Source organism: Passer domesticus, chromosome 2 (assembly GCF_036417665.1).
Source record: "Passer domesticus isolate bPasDom1 chromosome 2, bPasDom1.hap1, whole genome shotgun sequence".
Lineage (NCBI taxonomy): Eukaryota > Metazoa > Chordata > Aves > Passeriformes > Passeridae > Passer > Passer domesticus.
The window spans coordinates 71,502,202-71,516,091 of NC_087475.1; the positions used below are offsets into that span (position 1 = coordinate 71,502,202).

Here is a 13,890-nt window from a genome sequence, read left to right on the forward strand (position 1 = left end):
CATATCAGTGTCATGCCTCCTGGTGCTGTGCTGCACCTGGACTTGTTGATCAGGATCCATTCTGTCAAATTTTGCATTCAATATTCACTCTAACAGAAAAGAAAAATATCTCTTATGGCTTATGGCAAGATAAACACAGGACTTTGGAAGAGATTGAATAACATGTACATTTCTATGTTCTCTTCAGTGGGGAAAACTGGTTATGAAGAATTTGAAAAATTCTAAACATGCTCAGTCTTTAAGTTTGCAACAGTAGGTATGACCTCTTTAAAAGGGAAGAGATGAAGGTCAAAATTTCAAGGTCAAAATTTCAATGTATTTATTTAAATTAAAGAGTGTGATCGTGAATTCAACTGAAAAGATTATAAAAATTAATAGCCTCAAAGCTTTCTCATGTTAATAGCTATATTTTCCCTTCCTCAAAGAGGACACCAGTCTAATCATTAGCCTAACTAGTTATAGCAACTTGAATCTAATTAATTTCTATGCAGCTGTTGGTCATCTCACATTGCTGAAGCATTATGCATTTTAAAAATATCCTTGCTACTCATTTCTTTTGACCCAGTATGTTGGTGTTACAAATCATACACCTTGGGTGGTTTGTTTTAACACTATACCATTCTAAGTACATCCTGATAATCTTTACCTTCAGATTTTGGTGTGCTTCATCTCCTGGGTTTTTTTGTTTTGGTTTTTTTTTTTTTTTTTCTCTTAACTGCAGATGTGTTTTGAAAGTAGTTTTCATTTCAGCTTCTCATTTTTAGGTATTTGGAGCGTAATTCAGCAACACAAAGACCAGAGGACTTAGATATCCTAGTATTAGTATCAAGGCATTGTCATTATAAACAGTGCCAGCAAACATTTTGTGGTCTTTGTTTCTTATTCCCTATGGAAGGAGCAATAGTATCATACTTTTTAAAAATGAATGCATCTTCATTATTTTTAATTACATATACACCAGTTATTATTTTTCTGTTAGAGGGAGTTGTACATTGTTTTGTATTGTTGGCTAAAGATTTTAATGTCTGCATGTTTTATAAAACTTGTAAATAAATTTTTGCCACCTTTGAGCTGAAGATTATTATTTTAATGCTATGAAGCAAGTAGTGTCTCAGCCAACTTGGCTTCATCTTGTTTTTAGGCTTATTGTTCAGTCACATGCAAATCAATATATTCTCATGGGGCACTTGTCCTCCTTTAACTGGCACAAAAGAGGAAGCTGATCAAAAACTGCCCATGTGAGAAAGATCCCTGCGTTTTGTGTTCTTGCTTTGTACAGGTCAAGAAAAAGGGGACTCCATTATCTCCCCTATGTCAATGTAATTTAGGTATAATAGCCCTGGAGCAGTAGGTGAACCTGGGAGGAGAAAGGCCCAAGCCTCTTCATGGGGAACTCTAAATTGCACTCTAAATTTTGATTGCATGTGAGGTGCATGGATTACTCTTTGAATCCTCAAGCCGAAAAAGTAGGAGGACACAGCCAGTCTTGTTACTGTCAGTTTGGAAGTTCATTGAGGAGAGAAGTGCCTTTCCAGTCACGTGAGACTGATAAATGAAAATCAAGGGGCTTGAATGGCAATTATTAGCTGAGACTCTGCTCTGGTTTTCAGAGCGGTGCCACGCGTAGCTCAAAAAGCAGAGTGGATTCATGTTTTACTGCCATGAATATTCAATGAATCCCAGCTCTTTTGTCTGAGTACCAGGCTCCTGAGCAGTCCCACGGCAGCAGGGTCAGGTCTCTGTGGTCCCATAGCATTGCTGCTTGGCTAGGTTTGGAGTGTTGTGTTGAAGTGGCTGAGCTCTGTTTAATTTGAAGCTGTCCTGATTTCTCATTTTGTATGTATTTTTCCCCAGGTATTGTGAACCTGAACTAACATGTATACACTGTCCTTTATTTCCCAAACACTTCAAGGGAGTACCCTGTGCCTCTCACCTGAGAGGTAAAATTGGGGGTTTGTAGCAAAACAAATGTTCACGTGGCTTTTCTGTTTTGGATTTTGTCCTTTCCTTGCGGTATAGGGCGAAGCATACCTACCATAAAACTTTGCTGGAGCAAGTTAAGGAGCTGGAAACGAAGACAAGAGAACTGGGAAAAGCCATGCTTCGTGATAGTAATGGAAAGAGGCAAGTCTATGCTAAGTGTTTAAAGCAAAACCTTCTTTTCCTCTCCCCTCCCTATTTCTCATTCACCATTAAAATCTGATTGTAGACAGGCTAATAAGGCTTCTTCTCCTGTGTTATTTATTTATTGCTGTTCCCTTTCATATGTGTCTGTTCCCCCCACAGAAACCAGCCCTTCCATTTTAATTTCTCCTGCATTATTGCTGTGGGGCTCGTTGGAAACTGCTGCTCAGTCTCCTGCATGGTAACATGTAGTGCTCTTACCTGGCCACTGAGGCAGACTGGTTTTGAGAACACTTTGTTATGTCATCCAAAAAACAAAACAAAAAGATAACCATGTCAGGGGAGGGAACTGTCAGCAGCTCAGCATATTAAGACTGTAGCTAAAAGGAGAACTGACTTAATCCATTGTGCCCTACTACTTTATTCAGTTTCACCTTAAGAGGATTGTTTTATGCTTTTGCTTTTTTCACTGCAGCTTGCAGGTCTCTTGCCTTCAGGGTTCTCAGTTTCTCGTTGTGCCTCTCCCTTATAACCACACCATATGGACTTGAATATATTGCTATTATTGAACCTTTCATTGTATAGACAGAGTATGTGTTGTGTGGGAACTTTTGTCTCTTCTGAAAGAAGCTAAAGAAAATAATGGTGAGGCTTTTGCATCCAACAGTTTCATTTACCATCTCAAAATGTGGTTCTGCATCAGCTGATCGGAAAAGCTCCCCAAGTTCAAAAAGGTTTTAGAACTAACTCTTCTGTTCCTTACACAATATGGCACCACATGACTTGCTAAGAAACTACATGATCATTAAACTGGATTTTAGCAAACCTTATAAACTAGCAAACTGAGTGGAATGGGGCTTTTAAAAGATTTTGTTCTTCTGGGGCAGGGTCATCCTTTGAGCCTTTGATGTCTATTCTAAGGTAAACTAATTGCCATATTTTAGCTGCTGCTAAGACAAGCAGATAGTGGATTTTTTTCAACTGAATTTGTGTGTTAATAAGGACTGGTTTTAAGGAAAATTATCAGGCAGTGATTTACTGAGATTATGGTAAACTGAAAAGCTTTTTAAAAAGCTTGTGTGAACTTTAATGTGTTTATAAGATGTCCTTAGGGACCAGAGTTTGCTTCTCAGAGGCCAAGACAAAGTAAACACAGTGTTATTGATTAAGATCACTTCAAAACACTTGGTATCTTCAGTTTTTGAGTAATTTTTCTGCTGCAACTTATGGATCCAGCAAAACATAGTTTATAAGTTGTGCTCGCTAGCAAAAATCACAAACTGCACATCAAATTATTTAAGAAGAGAAAGCAAACTTTGCAGCAACAAAGGCAACCTTCCATGCCACAGTTATAACCAACAAAGACGCTTAATATCAGGCATTTAATTAAATAATAGGCCTTATTCTTAGAAGGCTGAGCAGTCATTTTGAAGTCAGTAGAAGCCAAAGGGCTTGGTATCAAAATCAGGTCAGTCTCCCCAGACAAGAAAGGTGTAACCTGGTGTTGTGAAGTGCTGACTGATAGTGTGATTACATGCCAGGTAAGTGGAAGTCAGACTAGCAGAAAACTGAATGTTCCCAGGCACATGGCTCTGGTATGAGCTCTGTGAGTTGCCTGGGTGTTGCTGTGGTTCGTATCCATGCATTTATGTGAGGTTATATTGGTTCTGGTTCAAAGCATTTGTGTTTTCCTGCCAGTATTTAATGCCAGTTATTGATAGTCAGAGAGGAGCATGAGTCAACTTTGTGCCTGGTGCATCTCTGGGTTGCTGGATGGGTTGAATTGCTGTTAACAAAGAGAGGGAGACAGTCAGCATTTGATCTGTTTATATGTGCATGTCTGTGTCTCCAAGAACTTGATGGGTTTCTTCTCTGTTTACACACTGTCCTGACTTTCTGTAATTTCATGACCATGTTGTAATTCATTCATACACTCCATGTTTTCATAGCCTTTTACTTTATTGCATTCTCACTGCAAACTCTTTCATCTGCATTCCTCCTCCATATAGCTTCACTTCATTCTCGAAACGCTTGCATGGAGATGATGTAAGGAATCCCTTCTGGCCCTCCTTCCCATTTTCCCTCCCCCCTTCTTTCCATGCATTTGTTTGTTCTCATTCCTAATTGCTCCCAGATTTTCTGGGTGGTCCATCTGTGAACTAGATAATGGTAGAGTGCCTCTGCCTGCTTGAAGCTGGTGTGCTGTGCTTGTGTTGTGGCCTCCCCACTCCTCTTCGGAGTAGTTCAGTCTTTTATCTCTTTTGTTTGTCTCATGGCTCTTTCACACCTGCTAGAAATCGTGGGCTTATCCAAAGGGAAGGGTGAGGGTGGGAAAGAAATAGAGTGGGAACTTTCTTCAGTTAGTCTCTGGTTCATGTTCCTTATTTTTAAAAAATTTCCTTGAAGCTGCTGGAAACGTGTGCTAAGGTGCATGCTCTGCCTCCCCTCCTGCCTGCAGCCCCATTGCTCTTGGGATATTTCTGGCAATATGACACTATCCAGGAAGGGAAAGTAATGGGTCTGTTCTCATTTCTAATAGAAAATAGAGAGCTGTGTAAAAACTGCACAAGTCCATCTGTCACCTCAGTCCTTGGCTGGAAGTGTTCCTGAGAACGTGCCCATGAAGTTTGTTCAGGCAGCTGTGGAAGATAAGCTGGCTGTCATCGGAGTCTATTTTCCTGGCCTACATGGTGGACACTGATTTTGTTCAGTGTTTTTCACAAACAAACAACAGAAAACTCACACCCAATTACAGATAAGAGCAGGACTTAAGGAGCTAATTGCTTTTTTTTCATTTCCTAGATCTTGGACAAAAAATGAGGTGCAAGATCTGAGTGTTCAGAACTAGTCTGCTAAACAAAAAGCAGTTTGCAAATCCTGGAAAGCAGTGAGTGTATCTAGACTTGCACAACAGGATGCCCATTCAGCTGTGACTCAGTTGAATTGCTGTTAAATGTGGGCAGATATCACCTGGGTCCTTGCTGTGCTTGGGGAATGAGTTCTGGGAGAGCTGTGTGTGCCACTTGATACCTATATATGTATATCCTGTCTCAGAGGATCTTCGCCCTGACAGCTGTTCTTGCTAGACACATTCTTCTGGGGTGATAAAAAATGTCTTCACTAGTGCTCTTCACTAGTTATATCTTTCTGAATCTTAGCCCCTTTGAACAGTTTCTAAAATTTAGTTTGCTTATATTGCTCTAAAAAGCAGATGCATATTTTTTGCTGTGGCTGGGAATGAACAGCAAGGCAAGTGGTTGATGAGGAACTGTTTGGTCTGTGCAGGGCAGAGTGTCAGCACCCTACAGCTGGGTCCCAGAAACCTTGCAAACAGCATTAGAGTGATGCTTGGAGGTTATAGCAAGTGAATAGTGTTGAGCTGTAACAGGTCATGCTCTTATTCCTTTGTATGTCTCTTCTGGACAGCTGAAAACTTACATTTGGTAGAGGCTGGGATGATGACAAAGTCAGATAATTCCAAAAGCAAGGAATTAATTAATCAGGGTGAGCATGTAGCTGGAAAACTGGCAACTGCAGAAACAGCTTGAGAAGCAGGAGAGTGAGTGTGCAGGAGGGGGAAATGATGGACCCCATGCCATGCTTGCCTGCCTGTGGAAGATGAGTACCCACACTTGCCCTCCCCAGCCTGGGCACCTGGCAGTGCTGGGCTGGACTCCAGCCCAGCTGTGACATGAGCACACCTTGGTTAGGAAGGGAGAGGGGCTCGCTGGCACTCTCATGTAACAAAAGGCAGGATTTAACACTAAATTTTCATGAATTTGGAGAGGTGAGAGGGGCAGCTCATGTGCCAAAGCAAACATGGACATGAGGAGACACCTGCCCAGCAGATTTAATCATGTTAACATGTAAAGATTTACACAAAGAAAACAAACAAGGTTTGTGTTCAAAAGCAGCATTGAGTTCAGCTGCAGAGATTTTTGTGTCTTTAAATAAGTTTACAACTTAAGTCTTGGCTCGTAAAGGGCCAAACCTTCAAGTCCTCATTCATTTTTCACTCCATCTACCCTCTCATTGAAGTCAGCAAGAGTTCAGGTGGAGTAAAGCCTGATTAGGCACCAAAGCAAACTTTGCTTTGGATACCCATGTCACTTTATTGCTCCACTGGCCAACTATTGGAGAGTGAGCAAAGCTGTGTAGCACCCTCTTTGCGACAGTAGATTTCCTGTTCCAGAGGGTTTCTCTGTCTTGGAATTGCCAGAGAGCTCCCTTTGAAAGTGGCTTTTTGGTTGTTTTTCTGTCCTGTTATTAATTGGTTGGTGGGCAGGATTAGATTGTTTGATACTGAAGAACAATGTGGCTTTCATGATTTGCCTACTTTACAAGGAGCTGAATGACCTCTCTGGGCTGTTGCAGAAAAGTGCCCGCATTGCTGAAGTATTGGAAGAATTTCTTCAAATGGGTCAGAAATCTGGGAGGCAGAGTCTTGACATGAACAAAGGTAAAGGGAAGTGACTACAAACCTAGCAAGGTATAGCTGCAGTGTGTGTTTGCACAGCATTTTTCTGTATGCCCCTTTACTCTGGCTGCTCTCAGACACCCGCTGGTGACGGCTGTGGTGCCGCTTTCATCTCCATATCATAAAACAAATACTGCTTTTTCCAGTGCACCTAAAACAGCAGCTCCCCACAGTGTCTCCATTGTCTGTCTTCAACAAGGAGACATGCTGGTGTAGATTCTCTTTCATTTTAGTGCTTCTCACCAAATCTAACCCAGTTACTTCAGTGAAAAGTTCATGACCAGCTCTCACCCTGAGAGCAAGTCGTATTATCTGTCTTGGCCTTGGTTTTATTTGGTGTGTGAGGACAGGTGCCTGTCTCATTTCAATAGCTGTGTAACATGGTGGGTAATCAGTGAGCTGACACAGGCACCCATGGAGATTTCCTTGCTCCACGGGTCCCTGGGGAGGAACGAGAGGGCAGCATGGGAAACCTGCCTTGAGCTTGTGGCTGTGCAGAGAACTGAGTGGCAGAGGCTCTGCCTCCCACTGGCAGAGGCAGAAATGGTAAACAGACCTAACTTTTAAGAAATTAATGAGGTGAGGACCTGATCTCCTAGCTCCTGAGGAAGAGGCAAGCTTTTTCATTAGGATCAAGAGGAGTGAGGCTTGGGTTCATGGTATTTCAAAGTGCTCTGTCTCTGTACTGATGCACCCCAAGTTACATCTACTGGAATAGGGAGACCATGCCTTTAAGGCCCCTTTGCATCAGCAGGTGCAGTGAATCTTACTTGAATCAAACTCAGTCTTGTGCTTTCAGCTGGTTAAACAGCATGGGATGTTTGGAGCCAAATTCTTGTTTCATGAATGTGTTGACTTCCATGTATTTACTCAGGACACACATGACTGTGATCTGAATCCAGCCCATACACTGCAGCTGAGCATAAAATGAGGTTGAAGAGGGGAGAGGTGTATTTTGGGTTTTGAGGTCTCAGCATCCTTTTTATCAATTTTTCCAGATGTTCTTCTCACCATTTCTGGGAAGGAAAGGCGAGATTTCTCCACCAGCATACACAAGAAAGTGACTGGCATATTTACGATTTTTCCTTGCAGCTTTTCTAGTAAAAAGATATTAGACTCCTTTTACTAGCAAAAAGCACATAAAATTATATCAGTGGGATTTTTTTTAATTCTTTGATTCCATATGGTAAACATTCATGTATGGAAGGTGGAAAAAGCATAATTCTCTTTTATTCCACGTTTGTCCTTTTCTGTCTTTTCTGTTCCCTTCTGTCCCATATCAGTAAGGAATCATCACACTATTTCCTCATTTAATATGTAGCATTTATTTCTGACATTTCTAACCCCTATGTGTGAGGCACTTGAAATTACCAGGTTTGATTCCACTTTGGGGAAGCTGTGGAGCAGAGCTGGGAAGGGGCAGAGGACAGAAAGGGATTCATAACCTGGCCAGAGGTCTGAAGGGGGAGTTACCATGTTCCCACTGGCACTGGGACCCAAGTGCCTGCTTGCTAGTGCAAACCAGTTAGAGTTGGCATTCCTCTTCTCCAGTGCAATTAATTATTTCCCATCTTGGTTGTAGCTATCATGTAACCTTGAGGGAGATCCGCTGCACAAATAGGGTTAAAACCTGGTGACCTGCAGAAGGATTTAGAGCTGTGATCAAATCTGCTATCAAAGTCAAAGTTGATGGAGGTACAGTATTAGAACAAAGGCCAAAATGAAGTTGTAAATTGAAAAGAAAGATTAGGAAAAAGGAACATTACAAGATGAGAGTTAAAACTGATTAAGGGGCCAATCTCTCTGATGCCTAATCCTGACTTACTGGGTTGGGCACTGAGGATCTCCACAGGGGAGGGAGGAAGAAATCTTCCCTCCAGGCTGCACAGCAGGAGAACTGCTCCATAACAACTGTTCCAGCCTAATGGCTTCAGCAGTCTGCCTGGACCCTGACTCCTCTGCTGGCTAACCCAGTCTCAGAAGAGGGGCAGGACAGTCTGCATTCTCCTCTCTGATTTGCAGTAAAGAATAAAGTGCCAAACTAAGCGTAGCAAGAACAAGAAAACACAAGTTGTATTAGGTGTTAAATATTTAGTGGACAATTACAAAATACTTAAAAGCTTAAAGAAAAGCAATTTGTTTTGGGTTTCTTTTTTTTCAGTTCAACCAAACATCCTGGGCTGTGCTCTAAATTGTGTTCATGAAACTTTCAAGGTTCATTTTTTGTTGTTGCCCTGAGTTGTTCTTTAGCTTTTCTGTAAAGAAAAGCAAGAAAAAAAGCTGATAGGAGGGGTTTATAGTTTTTGAAGACAGAAGTAATCTTAACCTCAGTAAAAGTATGTAAGTGAACTTCTAGTAAACCCATACATTTGGATTTTTAAAAAATCCACACACAAAAACCACAAACCAGAAAAAATCTGTACACAGAGTCCAAGCATGGAAGCATTCACTCTCCAAGGTGACTACTTCTGAAAAAAATGAGTGAGTAGGAAAAGAATGTTATAATTGCAACTGTATTGCCACCTTATCTGTAAAGGATATGACCAAGCACCCAGCAGAGTAAGTGCAAAGTGAGGCACTTAGGGACGAGAAGTCAACAGCACTGATATCAGAAGGAGGATGGCTGAAAAGCAGCAAGCCACACTTAGCCTGTTCTGCTTCTCAGACGTTTAAATTGGGTCAGTTCCCCTGTTTTGGGAAGGCTGAAGGCAAAACTGGGCAGCTTCAAGTTTTGTTTCAAGTTAGTTGACTTCAGGACATCTGACAATGCTGTCTGCCTTCCACCCCCACAAAGAAATGCATATACATGTGCTTAGTGTTTGCAGTGCTTGGAAATGAAAGGTACTTCAAGCAGAGAGACCCCCATTATTTTCTTAGGATTTTCTTAGCATTTCAGAGAGGCATGTGATGTTTAGCACTGATATTTTTTGATGGTATTTTTTAAAGGTGCTTGCTTTTTTTACAGTGGGTTTACCCTGACTGGACATTAGGTGCCCATCAAACCTACACTGTTATTCCATCTTGGAGCTGGCTGGCACTGGCCCTGAAGGACATGGGGGAAGCTTCTGGCAGCTTCTCCTAGAAGCCACTCCCATAGCCTCCCACTACCAAAACCTTGCTATGCAAAGCTAATATCATTATAAATAGTCTTTGAAAGAAGTTTAGGAATAACAGTCTCGAAAGTGAAGGCTAGAATGGATTGTCCAAGTGATTTTAGGAATCAAAGGATCTGACTTTTCTGCTTTAAGACATTGTTAATGAAAAAAATAAAATGTAAATCATCTTTGCTTATCATGAAAAGGAAAACTTTGTCCTGCTTTTGGCCATACAACTTTAAGGACCAACTTGAAGAGGATTCTGTGCATTTAGCGTGGAGAATTTGGCCCCAGAACTCTATATATGATCTGTATGCTGCAAATGGGGGCTGACTGAAGCTCACAACATGTCCTGGCCTCCATCTGCTGCTGCAGGGTGCTTCTGCCATGGGTACAAGGTGCTGTGGCAACGTGGGCAGACCTGTGTGCACCTGCCCTGGGCACTGCTGCTGCACGCTGGCTGCAGGTGCTCCTCCATGCAGAGCTCTGGACACAGGGTTTGGCTGGAGCAGTGTGCTGCCAAGCCAAATCACAGCCTGTAACAGCAGGGTTTCTTCAGGGCTTTGGTGAGGGCCATGCATCCATGGGTGTCTGTTGATGTGGCTGCTAGGCTGGCTTAGTAATTTCCCAAACCACTCATTCCCAGCCATGGTCATGCGGGCCCATCTTTGGCCCAGCTGCTCAGCTGGATCAGCTCCACTGTTTGGATCCATGTGATGTGTGAGCTGAAAGCAGTGGGGTGGTGTGGGGGGCACTGTCAGGTCCTGCCACTGGCTGGTGAGGGCAGGAGCTGCTTTAGCCATAGTCAGCACCAGGATGTCCATGGGGCTGCTGCTGAAGGTGTATGCACTCTCTTAACCTTTCCACATCCAAGCAGGATAAAGAACTTGCAGCTGCATGTGGGCTGAGCTCAGTACCCCATGTTCTCATGGACTGGAGAGCTGGCTGCTCTCAGTATGCTCCAAATCAGCCTTGCAGGGCCACATATCCAAGTACATTTGATGCTTATCAGAGGAACATTTGGCTGGATAATGTCAAATACAATCTATAAAGAGGGAAGGTTATTCTGTGGCTTTCACATGTGCTTTGGAAGTACTTGGAGGAGAGCTTGTTGGACTAAAGAAGGCCTGGAAGTGCTACACCATGGCAGAGCATAAGAGCTCAGCTTCTCTGGAACGCTGGCTGTAGCTGAGCCCTCAGCAAGGATTGGTACTCCTTAAATCCTGGCTGTCTGCTGCAGGAGTCACCTCTGACAGGTAACTTCTGGCACCTCCCAGCCTGCAAGTGGCACAGGCAGTGCTTCTGTCTTCGTTCCCCTGTGGCTTGTGCCTGATGTTCTCGTGGTGGATTTTTATTAAAGCTGTGCTGAGTATTTACAGTAAAATGCAAAAGAAGTGTGGTTTGGGGTCTATGTCAGCTGGATTCAGAGTGATGAAGGAGCAGTGTTTGTAGACGCTGACTCTCCAAAAAATGCTGGGTTATTTTTTTTTTTTTGTTTTACTGTTTATATGCCTCAGACACTTCCTTGTGAAATGCTCCAGAGATTTCCTTTGATTACATTGCCGCTTCATTATCAGTAATTCCTGTTTGCCTTTTAAATTAAAAAGACCTCCTACTCTGACCTCAGAGTAAAACATTCCTGCAATCGAATGCTAGATAACAAGAAATAACATCTCCTCTTTGTGGATCGAAAGAGGGAAGCCAGCAGAAGCCCCTCATTGCCACTTTGGCAGTTCTGTAGGAGGGCAAATCCTCTCTGTGGTGTCTCTGAAGCCAGAGGATGGAGATACAATTGCTCTCTGGGCCTTTCTTCCACAGCCCTGGGATGTTCTGGGTGTTTGAGCATAGAGTTTTGCTGAGCCCTCAGCCTTACTGTGACTTGCATTTGAGGTTATTTGCATGCTTTAATTTTGAATTCCTGGTCTGAAATAATGTTGGTTTTAATATTCTCCTTATGCCAAGCCTATGAGCCTATTCTAGTTACGTCTCTGCCCACTGTATAACTTTTAACAATTCTAAACTTAAAAAAACACATTGAACCAAGAGCTGGGGTAGTTCTGGGGGGTGCCCTCATCCAGCAGGAACTGTCTGAGGAAGAACAATGGTCTCCTCTGGCCAATTACAGAGGTGTGGCCACAGCCTCTGCCTGGTGTAGGGTTCTTGCTCTTTGTCTGCCAGCGCTGTGATCTATGCTGTAAGCCTTTAAGCAGTGTTATGTTGCATGAAAGGTGAGAGATGGAACTTGTGAATAAATCCTCAGGAATATCTGCCATGTGCTGGCAGCCAGAGAGGGATCTGCAAGGCCTCTTTGCCAGGTGATACTTGGGAAGAAGCCATTGTGCTTGAACTTCTGATTCTTCTTCAGAAGAGACACGTAAGGGAGTTTGAGAGCCAAGAGACTGAAATGAAAATCAACAGTCTGCTTGTAAAGGATTTGGTGATTAGGACTGATCAAAGCTGGAGAGGTCTGCTTCAGACCTTTCTTCTTGCTCTTTTTATTTTATGTTGATGTGATTTTCAGTGACAGAAACATGTCAGCAAGAAAAAGCAAACTTTTGTGTAAGTTATTGTTTGAAATGTATGGAAGAGTTCAATTATTATGTTTTAATTCCAAAATCTAAAAAGAGAGAGAAGAGAACCCCCTTTTCCCCTCAAAATTTAATACACAGGGCAAGATGACAATGACAGAAATTTCCTAGTCTTTTACCTTGTGTTTAGCCACATGGGATGTTTTGCAAAAACAACTTCTCCCCTCCCTCATTCTTTCCCATCCCTGCTGTTGCAGTGAGAGGGCAACACGTTGCAAGATGTTTCCTCCAACAGGAGAATAATGCAATCCAACCAGAGATGCTCAGGCTGTCTTTAGCAGAGTGTGTGCCAGTGGAAGCAAGGAGACTGAACAAGGGTTTGCCTGCTCTTTCTTTTGAGAATACTCATGGGTGGGAGGGAGGCTGTGGAGTTAGGGACAGAACTTCAGCCTAAGCCTTGGAGGATTTTCTGGCTTAAACCAAGCTGTACAATGATTTATTTACCTGTGGATTTCTGCTGCAGCACCACTGTAGGGTGGAAGAACCAGTGATGCTGCACCTGCAGGCAATGAATGTAGTGAGGGCTTTGTAGGTGTTCAGATGATAAGGAAAACAGCTGCAGCTTTCTTGTCCTCTGGGCTTGCCCATGGACCCTGAGTATCTGGCACTGGAGAGCCAAGCTTCTGCTGTGAGTTCCTGGCATGTTTTTGGCACATGGATAGCAGCTGGAAAATGTGCTTGTGTGCTTTAATTGTGTCATCTCTAGCAGCCCTGGTAAGGCTTCACTAGGCACCTCAGTTCTTCCTTCTGGAAAGGGGAAAAGCAGAAACAAACCAAATAATTTCCAGTGTCTGTATCTGACTGAATTCTTCGTAATCCAGAAGGGCAGTGAGATAAAACCAGTGGCAACTGAGTGTGTTTGCCTATTTGGTGTGCTTCTGCACTGTATATCCTCTAGCAAACTGTAACAAAACACAAACAAGAATTCAGCTTTTGTAAGAGAAAGAGGGCCCTGATTTTATTTTTTTTTTAACTGGGATATGCATGTGTTTTCTGAGGGAGGATCCAATTTTAAGAGACACCTGCATCCACTTTAACCTTCCGGTCTTTCTGATCCCTGCTTTTGCCACCAGTCAATTAATGGACTAAGGAGGACATTCTGGGTCAAGCTATACCAAATACCCCAAATCCTCATTAACGCTAATTAGTGCTCAGTAGATTAATTGGTGGTGAAGCTCATCTTTTTTTAATTACTTGAGCAAATGAGACAGCAGGACCTTGTGGTCAGCTTTGAATTATTCTGTTTGTTTTGATGCATCTCATTTGAATGTGTAAAGCCAGATGTTTGTTGCCTAGATTTAAGGGCTGTTTGCTTTTGTGAGGGATGAGAAGAAGAGAATACAAAAATAAAATTAAGGTCTCCACTGGCACCTTAGAGCAATTCAGATAGGAAGATGGAAGAGTCGTTTTATTCATGGAATTGAAAGCATTGTTATGAAATAACATGTTGCCTTTAGTTTACCTTTTGATTTGTCATTCACTTAATGAATTTGTGTGATGTTGCTAGCACAGACTTCCAGTCAGGCAGAAGTCATCTTGACTCTCTTATGAAGCCATCACAAAGGTATTCCTGACCTAAGGTATTCTGCACTACTGATAGCAACTA

The 13,890-nt window shown here is 42.5% G+C and overlaps 1 protein-coding gene across 6 annotated transcripts in view; it reads left to right on the forward strand.

The window, feature by feature from the left end:
- The window catches only part of ATP8A2 (ATPase phospholipid transporting 8A2), a 311,854-nt gene that overhangs the window by 280,878 nt on the left and 17,086 nt on the right, over nt 1-13,890 (forward strand). For all 6 annotated transcript variants that reach the window (XM_064409174.1, XM_064409175.1, XM_064409177.1 and 3 more), the window contains one exon: nt 2,020-2,124. In XM_064409174.1, the coding sequence (XP_064265244.1) occupies nt 2,020-2,124 (105 nt within the window). The remainder of the gene's footprint in view (nt 1-2,019; nt 2,125-13,890) is intronic.